General features: G+C 35.8%; 1 protein-coding gene across 1 annotated transcript in view; it reads right to left on the bottom strand.

Moving 5' to 3' along the window:
• Positions 1 to 2,798: 2,798 nt before the first annotated feature.
• LOC149226944 (uncharacterized) overlaps positions 2,799 to 18,678 on the bottom strand; it is a 96,381-nt gene continuing 80,501 nt past the window's right edge. The window contains exon 2 of the mRNA XM_089380366.1: positions 2,799 to 3,148. Within this exon, the coding sequence (XP_089236492.1) occupies positions 2,799 to 3,148 (350 nt within the window). The remainder of the gene's footprint in view (positions 3,149 to 18,678) is intronic.

Consider the following 18,678-nt stretch of genomic DNA (forward strand, 5'->3'; position numbering starts at 1 on the left):
GGTTTCCACTTACTTTCTAGCTTACCGAGAATTATATGCAGCTCTGTGATAACAACAATTTAGCAATTGCCCTTTTTGAAATTGGATTATCTACGTTTTTTCATTGTTTTAGATTAAGTACCTAGAAAACTCAGTTAACTCATTCGAGGGTTATTCAGTTGTTCCATTATTGTGGGGTTCCTTACCCGTGTAGGGTTTAGAGGATCTTACAAAGTTTGAAATTTATTTATTGGTCAACTCCTTTAGTTTGCTATCCCAGAGCGGCTTTTAGGGTAAATACACCTATATTTCCCACTACAGCGGCCCTTCTTGATTGCATCACATCGACTCTATGGGGTCGAACCCTGGTTTTTAACCATGGTAACAACCCACATTTTGGGATTCTAACATTATCTGTAATCTTTCTTTTCTGATATTCCTTCTTTCTGTTCTATGGTCTCTTGGTTACATTTCTAATTTACAGTTCTATAATTTACACAATCAACCAAAGAAATGTTTACCATTTCATTACAACGGTAGCTCTGCTATAATTAATTTACCAAACATTAAAAGATTTGTACAATTCATAACTCCACAGCTTACATGGCCCAGATTATAGAGACTTTCCCCTTCCAACAAATAATGACTTTACTGTAAAAAAAAATACTAGTGCTTAAGGTGATCTCTTGGTCCCAATTCTACCATCTTGCTTTCTCTGTTGAAATAAATGCTAATAATTATCCTACTGTTAGTATTTTCAAGTATCTTTTTGACATTGAGAGCTCCAGCTACATCCTTTTAATCTCAGAAAAAGACACATAATTTAGTTATGTGCAACAAATTAGTTTCCCAGAGGTACCACTTACCTGAATCGGGATTCAAAGGAAGAACTCCAGTGGTAGAGATCACCTATGTTTTCTGTTGCTTGTCAACCTCTCGTCCATGAGATTTGTCTTTCGAGACCAAATCTCCCCCCCAAGCTTGCTCGCAAGACCTCTATCTTCTGCAAGTTGCTTGCACACAAGGCGTATGCTATCTAGTCATCACCAGACTTAGTAACTCTGCCCTTACCGCCTGACATTTCAGCACGGTATTTCCTACCCCCCACTTCGTTTTCTTTGGAAGCAGTTCACAGTTAGGGGAGGTAGTTAGGCTTTTTCCGGCAACTGCCTTTTTCCAACTTCCTCCTATGAGAAGTTACAAGATTTGCTAATACTAAAAATCATTTCTCATTTCAATAATTAACAATATCATTCAACTCAAACGAGTAATAATAATTATTTAGTTTGTTCTTATTGTGGTAAAATAAAATATTTACAGCGTTTCTGGGGACATTACACTATGGTAGAGATGTTGTAATGTTTAACATTTGACTTGGTGAAAATAAAATAAAAATAAAATGAATAAAATTAAATTAAAAACATAAAATTAACAATTATATTTATAATTAATAATTAAACCAGCCTAAATACATCTTAACTCTAGAGCTACCAAGTGCCTAGAGTGATCAAATTTCTAGAAATGCAAACATCTTTTAAACTAAAAAGAAATTTGATCCTCTAGGGGCTTGGTAGATCCAGAGTTAAGATGGATCTAGGCTCTATGTGAGACAAGATAACCTCCTTTGTTTAAATTTTACTTGAGTAAATAATTTATATTTGTATTTATTTATATTTTTATAATTAAATTTGATAATATATAAAATAAATTAATGCTTTCTTTTTAAACTAAGAGTAATTATTTTGTATTTTAACACATAATTGTTTTACTAAACAATTTTTTTTAATATTTTCAACCTTATTCTATAATTCTTTAAATAACTCTATAACACATACAATTATATAAATTTGTTGTTATTGTTTTTCTTTTATTTAAATAATTTAAATAATATTACCTAAAAAGAAAATATCATTATTACATGAAATGATTATACTTTTATCACACTTATTTTTATGATTTGTTAATAACAAAATATCATCACATAAATTAACAATAACAAAACATAATTTCTTATATGAATTTCAAAGAAATTTTTTTGAGTAAAATATAATTTGTCAAAACTTTGTTATATAAATATGAATATAATATTTTGTAAAACAATGTCATTAAATAATAATTTTTTTGTTAACTTACATATGTAAAAAAATATATTAATCTTTTCCATATTATACTAATATCAGTTTAAATATCTCTTAACATTATTTATATATATCATGCTAACAACTTCTATATACAAATTTATTTATATGTATCATGCTAACAACTTCTATATACAAATTTATTTATATGTATCATGTTAACAACTTCTATATGCAAATTTTGAAACATAATGGTTAAGTTCTCCAAAAGATAATAAAAATATAACACATGGAATAACAAAAGCTTTAACTCAACTACATGTCACAAATGTTATCATATATTCGATTAATTTCATGCCAACAAATACGTAATTCCAATTGCCCAAAGTTAAATACACTCATCTATATTAATAAATTTATTAAAAATACTAAATATGGAAAAACATCTTTAAATTTTTCCTTAAAACATCACATAAAATAACTAACAACTCACACCACTACGCAGAACACAAAACTACACCTAAAAAACAACAATACATCACACAAATAATTTACAAAGCATAATCATTTCCAAATTTAAGGTTTCACACATCTGGAAAAACCACCATTTACCAGACATCATGCCCAGACATAATCATGCCCAAGGTTTCACACATCATGCCCAGACATAATCATGCCCAAATGTAAAGCTTTCACCAGTCTTGAAAGACCAATTTATTTATTGTAAAAGATTTGTTGTCTTCATTCAGTGGAGTTGTTTCTGATGTTGGTTCCACCGCCAGCCTCAATCAGCATTGCCACCACTTCCCGCATTGTTGGTCTGTCAGAAGGTGCCACACTGGTGCAAAACAGAGCAATTTTTAATACCAGGACCATGTTATCCACCACCCTCCTTTGGCTCAGATCCAATCGACCATCAAAGACTCCAGCAGTCAGTGGTGTTGTCTGAATTGAGTTCCTTACCCACGTCACAAGGTCTCCTCCCTGGTCAAGTGGTTGTAGTGGTTTTTTGCCCGTAATTAACTCGAACAAAACAACTCCAAAACGGTAAATGTCACATTTTTCAGTGACTTTCATTGTATATGCATACTCTGGAAACCAGAGAATAAACTGCGTTAGAACCTCATTACAGTAGGAACAAAATATCTACGTGCATAGACTGAATAATACTACTGGTAAATTCAAATCTGGTGATGTCATTAAATTTTTAGATTTCATATCTATCAATATTTAGTTATCTTTAATTGTAGATTTTGATTACTATAAAGTGAAATTACAAATTCAAGTATTGACATTGCGGACATAATCCAAATTTACAATTGATTCTCCTTAACTAAATTGTAGAGTTGGGTTAATGAACTGTGAAACACAAATTCAACTATCCACTTTGTGGCTTCCCTACAAATTCAACCATCCACTTTGTGGCTTTCCTACTTTTAAGCTCAAGCCTTCTCCTTTCAGTGATTCTACAATTTCCTTTAAATTTCTTTGTTAAATGTTCCATAAGTTATTTTCCTTCCATCAATGAAGCTTTCCTGATCTACTTATATTATGTTCCTCAATCAGAAGCTTTTGCTCTCTTTGTTGAGTGATATATTTGTTTTTTTGAAGTTGATTCAATATTTCACTAAAAGCTTGTTATACAAAAATGTTTTACAAATTTAAATTGCAAAAACAAAAAATGTCTTATAAATTTAGATTGCAAAAAAAAGATATTTATAGTCTTGTGATTCTGTAGTTTTAGTTTTGCAAAAAAAAATGATTAACCTTAATTATTAATAACTATTAATAACTATGGATCTACCAAGATACATATAGATTAATTTTAAAGGGGATTAAAGATATTTATATTCATTCTAATAAATTATTATTATTATTATCTAATTTTAAGGTCACAACTAAGGGACTCACTTCCGCATGATTTGATTTTATTGCTATGTCTACGAAGGCATACATACTCTACCCCCTTTTAATTTTGAACCATTAGGCCCACGAGGAAACACATGCTCTTAACCATTAGGCCCACTCATAAATATTATTCAAAAGATTAAACCCAAAAATTAAAAGGTTATATGTAATGTCAATGTAAATTACACTTCCAAAAAAAATGGGACTAGGAAAATGTGCATAGATTCAAGTGTATTGAAAAAGGTCATTGTTGCTTTCTCAAGGGTAATTACTTCCATACCACCATTGGAGTGGTCTATTCTTTGGATGAGTTCTTTTACTCATATCTTCTTATCTAAATTTGTTCTTCTACTTCTTCCATCGTAGACATGACAATCTAGTCTTTCTCTCATTAGCTCTATCACATGACTCTACCATACTATATCAACTCCTATGTCTTAGACCTCATATGTTTTGTACATTTCACATCATACATCATGCGGGAACATTATTTTAGTCAATATGTTCTTGTGTGTGAGATTCTCGCTTAACAATAAAGGTTTTATTGTTTTCTCTAATTGAAATATGAAGGGCATAATTGTCCTTAACTAAGTGTCCTCAAGACTTAGCTCAAATCATACTACTAAGAATATACTTGAGTTAACATACTTTATATCATATATATACTTAAAAATTTCTATTTTTTCCTTTTCCTTCTCATCTCATTGTTGAAAATGCAGCAAGAAAATGTTAGTTTGACTTGCCTCGATCAAACTAGAGAGAAAATTTGAATTTATATTTCAGTAGACAACTTGGATGAATTAGTTTGAGTGAGATGGCTTGTGTCACCTAGTTAGCTTAGATAATTCGAGTTGGAAGACTTGCGTTTAGTCTAGTATGATTTATTGTTAATTTCTAGCAATCTAAATCAGTCAAATTGAGTTATTGTAAGTTAAACTAGTTCTAACTATTGGAGGAACTCGTGGAGGGTCTAGTAGTGGGGTGTGAATTCAGTCACAACTCAGTGATCAACTAGTTAACTGATCAATCAACCCAAAATAATTGTTGCATGCAGAGAATTTGAGTTATTGAGTTGAGATGAAGATTCCAAGGTAGTGTCTTATCAGTTGTAGACTATTATGAGTTGTACATGTGGTGCATGCAGTCAGAGGATGAGCTTAGATGAAATGTGCAATTCCTTGGATGAAAATTCTTATGAAATAGGGGCGTAATTCCTCATTGAAAAACACAAGGAAGCAGGATCTTGGAGGACATGAAAATTGGCTAAGTGTTGGCCAAAGCCAGTTAGTCAAGCACAGACATAGCTTATACACTTCCAGAGGTTGCTCAAGCTTGAGTAAGCATTATATTTCATCTCTATTCTTTGATTAATGCAATACATATAAGGAGGAGTTTTGAGAATTTATTTTCCCCTAGATAAATATTTGTGTAAGTGTGTTTAATCTTGATGCATGTTTATGATTTATGTTTGCTATCGTGAATTGAATTCTGCAAATCAGTAGAGTAGATTTGATTCTTTTGTTTTTGTAAATTACATGAGAAATTTCATATCTACACATTAAATTTCTACATGGTATAAGAGTAGGATTCACACGAGAGCAAAGAATTTGACGTTGCTATTACAGGAGGATGAAATTTGCAGGATCAATTCTTTAGAGCTAGCATGATGGTGTTCTATGGTCTAAGATTTGAGTATACCCTTGAGGGTGGCTCGAATTTTGTTGCTTTGAAGGACTACATGGAGGCGATATTGTAGGACAATAGGTTGAAATAATTTGTCGAGATTGACATTCCAAAACCAGGATCATCTGATGTCAAAGACATAGCAGAATGGAGGAAGTGTGTAACTAAGGCGAGGAGAATCATATTGGAGGGTGTAAAGGACCACATTGTCTCCAATTTCCATGGGAAAGAAACCTCATATGCAATGTGGCATCCACTGAAAGATTTTCTCCAGAACAACAGTGACCACAGGAAACTGGCACTCAATGATAAGCTTCGAAATATCAAGATGCAGGAGAACAATTCTATTAAACAATACTTGAGAAAGTTCACACAATGTCATGATGAACTTGGTGAAGTTGGAGTTATTATTCGAGAGGATGATTTGATAATCCTAACCCTTCGAGGCCTTCCCAAGAGCTAGCATATCTACCAATAGTCGATGAACGAGAGGGAGAAACTACCAAACTAGCAACGCTTATGGTATGATTTGGTACAAGAGGAGATAAGGTAGAACACCGGAGATGGGACCTCATCCAAGTATAAGGATGAGGAGAATTGTGCCTTGGTTGGAAAGGAAAAGAAGGGGAAAGGGAAAAAAATCCCAATACAAACTAGAGTCCAGTCAAGGGGGCAAGAAGAAGGACTAGTCTAAAATAAAATGCTTCAATTGTCATGAATTCGAGCATTAAGCCATGAAGTGTCCACACAAGAAGACAAGCAAGAAAACCTCGAGAGGAGTGGCACGTGAAGACTTGGATTCACAGTTCAATCTTAATTTCACCCTTATCGCATGCATGATGAGCACAGTGATGGGGAGTGTGTGGTACTTGGATAGTTGTGCCTCGTTCCACATGACGGGAAATAAAGAATTTTTCAGTGACCTGGAGGAGAAATATCTCCATATGGACATCGAGATGGGAGATGATGGAAGGTATAGTGTGACCGATATTGGTACAGTTACCTTTCAGAGGGATTTTGGATCCCCTTTCAATCTCAAGGATGGCATGTATGTTTCGAGCCTAAAAAAAATCTTGTTTCAGTTTCTTGTTGGAAGATTGTGGTTACGATGTTATCTTCAGAAAATCGAAAGAATTCCTAAGACACATAGCCACGAGACAAGTGAAGAAGATCAGGGCTCATGTGAAGACCTTGTACAAGCTAGACGTGGAATATTATGTTGCATTAAGCACGGAGGTAGAGAGGTGTAGATCTGAGATGTCATTGAAATATGGCATAGAAGTCTTGGTCATTTGCATGATGGCACCCTAAATATTATGCAACAGATTACCACAAGCCTCCCCAAAGGATCACTTGGTCAACAAGATACATGCAAAGGGTGGACCTTGGCCTACCACTTCAATTGTGGGCAGAGTCATGCAACACAATAGTATACTTTCAGAACTAGAGTCCTCATCGGATTCTAGGAATGATTACACTAGAGGAGGATTTCTTGGAGAGAAGGCCAAATGTGTCTCACTTCAGGATATTTGGAGCATTTTTTTACTGTCGTGTCTCCAAATACTCTAAGAAGAAGCTTTAGCCAACAGCTAAGTTGGGGACATTTGTGGGTTACCTAGAAACTCCTCACAATTACCGTGTGTACCTTCCATCCCTTAAGATGATAGTTGTTCAAAGGGATGTGAATTTTGATGAGGAGAAGGCAATGAGATGTTCTCTTGAGAGGGAGATTCAGTTGCAGGCAGATCAGGAGCTTTTTGCTCCAAAGGAGGAACCTCGAGAAGTTGTGGAGAAGCCACAAGTTGAGGAGCAGAGAGCGGAGACATCGACTCAAGAAGAAACATCCAGAGAAGGAATAAAATGAAGCAGAGAAGCTGAGTGGCTGATGCATTATGCTAGAGATACTATGGGAGCACCCACTTCTCAATGTAGGTAGATAAGGTCACTAGATTGGTACACAAGCTACATGGTGCTAATGACATATTTAGTTAAGATTGAGCCATCCTCTTTCGAGGAAGTAGTAGAGCAACCAGTATGGGTTGATGCAATGGTTGAAGAGTATGATTCCATTATCAAAAACAATGTTTGCAAAGTGGTCCCAAGACCAACAAACAAATTAGTGGCAGGTTCGAGATGACTTTACAAGGTAATGCATGCAGCAGATGGAAGCATAGAGAATTATAAGGCCAGATTTGTGGCCAAGGGGTTCTCTCAAGTTGAGGGAATTGACTATGAGGAAACCTTTGCACCAGTTGCAAGGTATTCATCCATTACATCTATACTTGCTTTGTCAGCTTAGATGGGGTGGAATATCCACTAGATGGATATGAATAAATCATTCCTCAATGTAGTTATTGATGAAGAGGTGTACATTGAGCAACTAGAAGGTTTTGAGACCTTTGAGTGAGAGCCTCATGTGTGCAGATTCAAGCAAGTATTGTATGGCCTCAAAAAAGAAACTCGTGCTTGGTACACTAGGATCGACAATTATCTCACGGGGTTGGGCTTCACCAAAAGTGAAGCAGATGCAAACCTTTATCATATTATGGTTGAAGGTAAATTATTGATTATTGTGTTATATGTCGATGATTTAATTTTAACTGGTGGTGAGAAGTTGATAAGATCTTGCAAGGAGGATCTTGCAAGAGAATTTTAAGTGAAGGACATGGGGCTCATGCACTACTTCCTTGGATTGGAAGTATGGCAAGGAGATGGGGAACAATTTTTCTATCAAGGAAAGTATGCTAATGAGATATTGAAGAAGTTTCACATGGAGAATAACAAACCCATGGAGATACTTCTAGCCACTAGTTGGAGAAACAAGGATGCTACTTCAGGTGAACTAGTGGAAGCTAGAATCTATCGACAACTTGTGGGTGCACTAATGTATTTCATGAACAAATGAACAGATATGTGCTATGCAGTCAACCTATGCAGTAAATAAATGATTAGGCCCTATCAAATTATTTTGTAGGGAAACTAAGCATCTTCTACGTTAACTTAAGGGAACCAACCAGTTTGGATTATTGTACAAACAGATAGAGGGACTGAAGTTATGTGGCTTCACAGATGTAGATTGGGCAGGGATTCCATCAGATAGGAAGAGTACATCAGGAGGAATTTTCAATGTTGGTTCTACAGTGGTTTCTTGGTACAACAGGAAGAAAATATCAGAGGCACTCAACTCAGGAGAAGTAGAATACATGGTTGCAAGTTAAGTAGCATGTGGGGCGATCTGGATGAGCAAGATTCTTGAGGGAATTTTTTGTCAGATGATGGATCCTACTGTGGCATACTTTGAAAATCATAGCTACATTAAGCTCTCTGAAAATCGAGTCTTTCACAATTGATCCAAGCATATAGATATTTGGTATCACCATCTATGGGATTGTGTGTAGAGGAGGATCATGTTGCTTGATTACATTCCAACAAAGGAACAAGATGCAGATATTTTGACAAAGGATTTGTCAAAGGGTAAATTCGAGTTCCATAGAGGTAGGATTGGGGGATTTGATAATCCCTTTCTTTCTAAAAGGGACTGTTGAAAATGTAGCAAGAAAATCTCAGTTTGACATGCCTTGGTCAAACTAGAGAGAAAATTTGAATTTCTATTTCAATAGACAACTTGGATGAGTTAGCTTGAGTGACATGGCTTGTGTTACCCAGTTAGCTTAGATAATTCAAGTTGGAAGACTTCAGTTCATTTCAGTATGAGTGATTGTTAATTTCTAGCAATCTAAATCAGTGAAATTGAGTTAATGTGAGTTAAAATAGTTTTAATTATTGAAGGAACTAGTGGAGGGTCTAGTAGTGGGGTGTGACTTTAGTTACAACTCAATGATCAACCAGTTAATTGATCAATCAACCCATAATAGTTGTTGCATGAAGAGAATTCAAGTTACCCAATTGAGATGGAGATTCCAAGGAAGTGTACTATCAATTGTAGACTATTCTAAGGTGTCTAGGCGGTACATGCAATCAGAGGATGAGCTTAGATGATTTAAGCAATTCATTGGAGAAAAATTCCTATGAAATAGGGGCTTAATTCCTCATTGAACAATGTAATGAAATAGGATCTTGGAGGATAGGAAAATTTACGAGGTGTTGGCCAGAGTCAGCCAGTTCAGGGAGAGAGATAGTTCATACACTTGCAGAGGTTTCCCAAGCTTGAGCAAGAATTGTATTTCATGTCTATTCTTTGATTAATGTAATACATATAGGAAGGGGTTTTGAGGAGTTTCTTTCCCGTAGATAAATATTCGTGTATGTGTGTTTAATCTTGATGCAGGTTTATGATTTATGCTCATGATCATGAATTGAATTTTGAAGATGAGTAGAGTAGATTTGAGTCTTGTGTTTTAGTAAATTACATGAGAAGTTTTATATCTACACATTAAATTTGTACCCTCATTTCATTAAAAGATATTAATCTCATCCAATTTTGGCTTATAAAAGTTTCATCCAACAAGGCCTAGTTATGTAAATTGAAGGACAATGTAAGTCAAAGACATATGAAGCGAAAAGGTTGATGTGAAGAGCATGAAAAGTTAGAAAATTTAAATTGATAAAGCTAGATCTATGCCACCTTCTTAAATATGCCCTTACCTCTAAGTTCTATTCTAAAAATGGGAACTAAAAAATAAAAGAAAAAACAATAATAAAAAGCGTCAATGTAGTAACTCTAAGTATACCTCCCAATAAAAAAGGTGTGCCTGTACAAAATAAAGGTTCCTAGCTGTAGAAAACTAGTTTGACTAGTTAGGAGATATTTAAAATGTATGAATTTGAAGGTTAATGCATGAAGTTTTTTTCCCCTTGCGTAAGTTATTCCATCATCTTACCTATTTCCATTGAGTGCCTGAGGAAATACTTCCTTACTTAGGCATTGGAGCATGTAATAAGAGTAAGGTTGTACCACCATGGTAAACATATGAAAATTATAAAATTAACTTATGTTATGATGTCGTTGGAAGAGATCACTTATTATGAATTGACTAATGACTTGTGTTGACACTTGATTTACTATTATAAATGGGTCTTGCACATTCAGATCCATGAGCTTGCATAAGGATCCATAATATTTCCTTGGGAACCATGTATCTGCAATCACAAAAATATGTAAACATCAAGATATCCATCGCACTTTTTAGGATCCATGACATTGGATTGGAATATGTTTCACTACTTAAGGATCCATGATAGTGTAATAACATCGTTATATACGTGTCTACATCATCACTTTCACTCTAGTAGCATATGGATTAAAAATGATACTATTGGGGTGGTCACAACATGATATCCTAGCACACATGTGGAGTGCACCTCTTTTAGACCTTTTTCTCTCACGTGGGAGTGATTCTTAATTTCTTAGATGGGGTATTTACTTGTCATTTCTGTGAATATCTCTCCTAGGTGCACTCTTTCTCCTAACTAACATGTGTGAGGTTTTTAAATCCTTATAGAAGGGTACATTTCATGTTTTATTTTCTATTCACATGTGTGGTGGTTCTAGAGCCTTCCACAAGGGAACGCCTAATATATTCCTTTCTTCTCTCATGTGTGAGATTCCTTTTGGTTTTTCTCAAGGTTTCTCTCATAGTTTTAACTTCACACATGTATTTTGACCCTTGATTGAGGAGGGTACCCCTATGATTGAGGATTTTTAGTAACCACTTATGATATTCTCTTGTGGTTTCACTTGGGAACAAGGTGTTTGGTTCATGCTTTACTTAAGCACATGGTATGACCACATCGTATTGTTTCAATCACATTGTATCTCATGTATGGTTTTAGGGAGTGCCTCACATATATAAAATGGTGCCTCCCTCATTTCTTCTTATTAGAAACTAATTAGAGAGGATTACTTACTCAATATTTTTGTGGTATATTCTTTATTTTCCTGAGTGAATTTCCTAACGTGATTATAGAAGAGTCTAGTTATGCATATTTTCATTGAAGAAGGAGATATTACAAAAAAATCGATGCAAGTGACGTATGAATTGCTTTTATTTGATTTATTTGTTAAATTTTAGGCTAGGTCTAATATTGGGGGTGAATATCCCTAGGGTTTAATTCCTTACCTAGGTATAACTTTAAAATTTTAATTTTCATAATACTTATGTTAAATTACTTAGGATTAACCCCTGTATTATTCTTACATAGTTCATATTTCTAAGTTAGATGCTCACTGAGTAATATTCCAAGATGTATGGGGAATTCAAACACAAATAGTAAGAGAATAATTACTTAAATAGTAGCTTAGACCCCATACATCCCAATGTGTTAGGAATAAGATCATATAGAAAAACAAAATCAACATGAATGCCAAAATAAAACATAGACTAAAATAATACAAAGCAAACACCAATATGTGTGGTTCAACCAATTTGGTCTACATCCACGTAAAAATATTGTGTCCTTCCTTTTATTCCATACAACAAAATGAAGTGATACAACTTGCAACACATCAACTACAACATCCTCTTTTCTTTCTCATAGTCTCCTCACTCTCAATGGAAATGCTCTTTCAAAAATAATACAGGCACAATACAAGTTGTTCATAAAAGAAGTGTTTCCCTCTAGCTCAAAAAAACCTTAAAATAACTTCAAATGTCACATCTATGACCTAATGATGAATGATCTATATTGACTATGAAATTAAAATATTTTACAACAAAAATTTTCCAAACAAATTATCTCTTCGTGTGTTTCAAGGAACCCACACTAGAGAGGGATCTAAAGAATTTTCACCACCCCCCATGGACCCCCTTGTGACAATAGTAGTGAAACTTCCCCCCCACATCTCCCATTAAGTACTAGGGTACAAGCATGAATATAAAACAAGACCTTTAAATCAAGAAGATAATAAGGCTCCCAAATCAATAATCTCCCACTTGGAGACTAATTACAACAACTCCATTGCTAGTGAACCTATTGGACTATGTTTCAACTTTGGACCTAGCAAGTTTCTCATCTTCACCATCATGCTTGAAGACCAACTAAAATTGAGTGGAAATCTATTTCTCCATTGTTATTTCTTTCATTAACATTTATACAACATTCTGGCTAGTATGTATCTTTTTCAACTTTAACTATCCATTCATCTTCTAAAATTGATTTTACAATATGGTATGTAAGTTGTATATGCTTTATCTTATAATGGAGCACTAAGTTCTTTGAAAGATGAATATAACTCTCCTATCACTATACAACCTAATATTCTCATGCTTCTTTCCTGATTCCTCTATAAACCTTTATAACCAAATCATCTCTTTGTTGGCATTATGACTAATGTGTTGTACTTGATGTCAACCTATATGTCAACTTATCCACTATGTCATGATTTTGTCACATTTTGACACTATTGGTATGCATGCGAGATTGATGTCTCTAGATAGGTCATGGATGGAGGATGTTTCCTCATGATTGGAAATGTATTACAGATGTCCTTATGATTATAGATGTGTCTTGATGATTGCATATGAGTTGCAAAATCTTGCTCAAGGTATAGATCAATTAGAGAAGGATGGACAAGGATTGTAGTTGTTTGAAAGTGAAGAAAACTAAGGAGACATAGGAGGCTGATTGGAAAAGGTTTACTAAGGTTTTTGAGGTGTTATTGAAGCCTTATCAAAGCTTGAAAAGACTCCCAAGTGTTGGAAAAGGCATGTTAGAAGTTGGAGAAAATTTGAGGAAAGTTTGACTGTGTTTTCACAACTTTCACGGCATGGAAAAAGAGTAACGCGGGTTACCTTTGTTGGAGGAGTGTTACCACCTAGGGTAGTATATGTTTGGTGTTAAATACATGATTGATAACACAATTCCAAATGGGGAGAGGTCCATTACTACCTGTAAGCACATAAAAAGAAAAACTTTGAGCTAAAACCCTGTCTTTTTCCCAAGGTAATCTTCTGGAAGTTCGAGCAAGGTCCATTTCATCCTCTCAAAGTTTCATATCAAAATATCCATGGGATTTTCCCTTGGTATTGGAAAGGGATAGAGGTTATAAAATAAGAAGAAGTTTGAGAAACTAGTGTGTGATTTTCTTGATTTGATTGTGTCTTGTTTCGAATAGGTGTGCACTAGGCATGGGAGGAGACTCAGATCTATTCCTCAATGAAAGATATAAAGGAGATATGAACAAAATATTCAATACTTGGATTATTATTTGAAGATATATGGTTTCATGAATATTTGAAGGACTTAACATCATGTTTTTGTTGAAGATATGATTGAGAGAATGCGGAGAGAAAAGAGCAGCAGAGGCTTGATATCACTATGTTGTTTCTGACATTGTATGGAGAGATTGATGTGGTTTCTAACAATGTATATGTAGAGATACAAGTATGATAGTTTCTTTTGTAGAAATTAATGTGTGGATATGAAATTGCTCGTGTAATTTACTAAAACACATTACACAAAAAAAAGTTACTGATCAAATGAGAGCTATTACCTCTAAACGAGAACTCTAGAAAAAACCCCCAAAAAAATATGAAAAAATAGGGTGAAAACAAAAAGTGTTGATGCTGGAATAACATTTTTTTTCAAAGTAAATTTTCAACATTTTTTAAAAATGGCAGTAAAAACTTTTTTTGTGTGCAAAAGATACCCTGAAAACAAAAGTGTGTTGATGCTGGAATAACATCTTTTTTTTCATGGTAAATTTTCGACGTTTTTTAATAATGACGTTAAAGATAAAATATCATGACTCCAAAAAACTTTAAATTTTCAACGTTTTCAATCATGACATTAAAGATAAAATATCACATCCTTGAAAAGCCTTAAAACTCCAACAATTTTCAGTCATGGTGCTAAAGAAAAAATACTTATAATTGTTTTCAACCATAGAATAAAGATAAAATATCATGACTTAGAAAAACTTAAAAATATTGACAATTTTTCAACCATGGAATTTAAACCAAAGATTATGACTAGAAAAAAAACATTAAGTTTTCAAAATATTTCAAGCATGACATTTTGGAAAAAAATTATGACAAAAAAACTTAAAAATGAACCCTGAATGAAATAGTTATTATACCAAGAGAAATTTATCTTTTAAATGTTAAATGTATAGCAATTTTAAAATCTTAGCCTAAGACAACTTGATACATCGAAACAAAAATTTAAAAATCAACCATCAAATTGACACGCAATGTTGGTAAACTTGACCCATTGTAATGAAAACCTAAAGGCCAACCATGAAATTGACACATTATGGGGTAGACTCTTCATTATAACGAAAATTTAGTGTTGGTGAACTCAACCCATTGTAATGAAAACTTAAAGACCAACCATGAAATTGACACATTATGGCGCAAACTCTATTCATTATAATAAAAGATTTAAAATCAACCATTAAATTACACATAATGGGATCGGTTTGTTAGTCAAGCATCAACACAAACCCTGCAAATATATATATATATATATATATATATATATATATATATATAACAAAACAAAAATTCAAACATTGAAAAAAAAAAACAATAAAAAGGAAAAAAACTATGAAAAAAATGTGAACAATATTAAAAAAAAGACATAATTCAAGAAAAAAAAAACAAAAAATTCTTTTTAAAGTTAAAAAAAGTAAAAAAAATAAAAAAAATACTCATAATTAAAAAACATAAATAAAATTAAAACTTTTAAAACTAAAAATTAAAAAGATTTAAAAAAAAAAAAACAAGAACAAATTAAATTAAAAACTATTTAAATTTAAATTTAAAAAAAAAAAAAAAAATGCCCTTGGGCGGCCTAGGTCGATTCCGGAATCAACCTAGGCCACCGTCGGCCATGGCTGCCCAAGCTGGGAGGCCTCGTCCATGGCCGCCTACGCCGTGAGGCCTCGAGCCTAATCGAGGCGCACATTGTGCAGCGCCAGCCCGACCAGGCCCGAGGCCCCACGACCATGGTCGCCCAAGGCCGTAGTGCCACGGGCCTGGCTGGGGTGGGCGTTTTGCAGTGCGCGAGGCCTCGGGTTTCATGCCCCTATCATGGCAGTGGTCTTTCAACCGCACATAGGCAGGTGTGACACCACTACCCACTTTCTTTCCACCAATACTTATGAGTATGAGCTACACCTAACATTCAACACTTAGTTATTTTTCCTTTACTTCTACTAAGCATTCATCATTTACACAGTGGAATAGCATTTACATAATCATCATCATATCATAAATATGCACAATAGATTAATTTCTTTTTAAAGGGGAGGGGTAACTCCCAGATTAGAGTTTGACCAGTAATCAATAGTTCAATATTTTACAAATACAACTACAAGTACAACTTTGCTAGGAAACTCCAAATTTACCCTTAGAAAAATTTCCAACTTTCAGTAGTTTCATCCTCATCGGGTCGAGTCGCCCTTCGTTCAGTAGCACCCACCTCATGTCGTGTCATGCAGCTCGTCACACCATGCATAGGCTCCCACTCTGCGTTGGTGTCGCCCTCCACATTCAAACTTTTGCACTGCACCATGCAGAGGCAGCCACTCCACCAGTTAGCCCTCCGCGTTCAGCTCTGCCCACGCTCTATCGCAACTCATCACACCGTGCCTCCGTGCAAACCCACTCAACCGGTTCAGGCCGTGCAATCGCGCCTATGCCTTCCTTCGCACTCAGACTTCCGCCGAACATACAGCTCGTCATGTCATTCTGCCTGCTCATGCAGCACCACCCAGTCAAGTCATGTCGCTCAACTACACCCGTGAGTCGGGTCACACATCGTGCGGGCACCCACTGCAATTTAGGTCACCGACCTTTTCTGCCTACCCATGCCCTTGTTCTGCCGAACTGTCCACTCACTACCATGTCACAAAACTTGCCTGTGCGTTGTTCACCCAGCCTACAGCTCATTCACCCTTTCCTTGGCTCAGCACTTTGGCTCGTCCACCGCCTGTACCATGCCCTGGTCATATGTCTCTTCTCTCTTCACCCAAGTCTCTTGTTAATGCTTAATACTTGAACTTCTTGCTTTTCTTCCTTCCAACTCATTCGACTACTTATACGAACTCATCCATGCATTAAGTTTGGTTAGCCTACCTAGGCCAACCATACAAATCGCCCATGAATATATCAAATAACTCGTCGACAAACTGACTTGGGTCCACTTCTGCACGTCGACCTGCCCGGGGCATCCAACTCCACACGTCAGCCCAACTCATCAGTTTTTTGACACTCCTTATAAACTCGTCATGTGTGCGCCCATACTTAGCCGATTTTCCACTTCTCATTTTTTCGACTCTCCAAGTAACTCCTTGCACCGTCACACAACTCGTCGAGAGCGTGTTTAACCGAATACCCCCACTCGTCGTGTCGCCTTTAACTGAACTTGTGTGTCGTTGCAAAGTTGACTCGTTGCACATAACTGGTTTTTCTTCCACCCTCACCCGTCGCACATGAGCGTGCTCAGCTCGTGGTCGTGACATACTCCCCCACTTTAAACATTTATCGTCCTCGACAACATCATCTTAGCAGCCACCATCACTAATACTAAAAATCCATATATACGGGTATCCAGATGTGTCCACCTCTGACCTGTCTCATGCCAACGATATGCCAAACTCTGCAAGAAAATCATGTGCTGGTAACCCTCATGTTGGTGGCTAATTGGGTAGCTAATCCAACCGTACATCACCACTAGAAGAACGCATGCTCCTACATCATCATGACTTATCTCTGCATGCTGCTGCCAATCGTGTCCATCTCACCCCATATGTTTGCTCAAAACATAGGAGACTCACTGCCATGAGTAGCTAACAATGAGCCTCATCCCCATGTCAGTCAAAAAAGAGAGGGAGGGAGTGGAGGCCGAAGGCTCTCCCTCTTCCTCAGCTAATAGCTCAATCCACCTATCTGGATCTTCCTCCTCCAATCTCTGCATGTATGCCTCTCGACTCTCCATCTGAATCTTGGGTCTAGCATCTCCAACTCCTTCCACTGCCTCTAGTCTTCTTGATAGATCCAAGATACTCTTAGATAATTCTCTAATCACCTGTGACTACTCCATAATTTTTTCCTCTGTACAAGACAACCTCTCTTAAACTTCTTCATCCCACTTGACTTCCTCCACATTCATCATTGTCAACTTACACTCAGTTGTCGTAGTTCCTATGGTTGGTACACCAATGGGATCATTATCACGCCCGTCGTAAATGTACAACTTTTTTAAGTGAGGTATTATCATAGCTTCAAATTGTTTCATAAATTCCATACCCAGTACATATTCATAGTCATCTATCTGCACAATCGTGAAGTTGACTTTCCCATTCCATTCACCTATGCTCACATCAACCTTTTCTACTACGCCGATCACTGAATTTGGTGGAGAATTCACTGCTTTCAACTATACTTGAACCGATATAAATTTCAACCCAATATTCCTCACAGTTTCTTCACTCATGAAGTTATGAGTTGCATCACTATCTACCATAGTGAGAATAGTATTCTTCCCAATATTCATCTCCACATATTCCAACTTATTCCTTTCAGGATCTCGTCGTGAGACCGATTCCGTAGTTACCGCAGCTCCAAAAATATGGATCACTCCAACGGAAGTTTCTTCTTTCTTCTTCTTTGCATCGACTTGTGCTACTGCTGCCACTTTTGGCCTTGAAGGAAAATTATTCACCATATGTGGTTCTTCACAAATCCAACACTTCAAAGGCTTCTTCACCTTCAACTTTTCATTCTATCTCGAAGGCTCTTCTTTCGTAGCCTTCTCTTTCAGCTTATCTGTCTTCTTTTTTCGTTCTTTCGATTCCTTCATCATAATTTTCTACCAAGCGATCAACCATTTCAAATGCTTCCTCTAGTGCCTTGATCTTCTACCTCTTCACCTCATTGCACACCCAGGGTTTCAATCCTATAATTAAATTGAACACCTTGCCTTTCTCCGCCATGTCAGGTAACTCCAAGATCACACTCGAGAACTCTCGTTGATATGCTTGTAGGATTCTTGTTTTCTTCATATATTTAATCTTCATCCTTGCATACTAAGTCTCATCTTGTGGGCTAAAATGAGTCTAAAAATA

Source organism: Pinus tabuliformis, chromosome J (assembly GCF_031772625.1).
Source record: "Pinus tabuliformis cultivar Carrire ecotype Pingquan chromosome J, CPIR1, whole genome shotgun sequence".
In the NCBI taxonomy this organism is placed as follows: Eukaryota; Viridiplantae; Streptophyta; class Pinopsida; order Pinales; family Pinaceae; genus Pinus; species Pinus tabuliformis.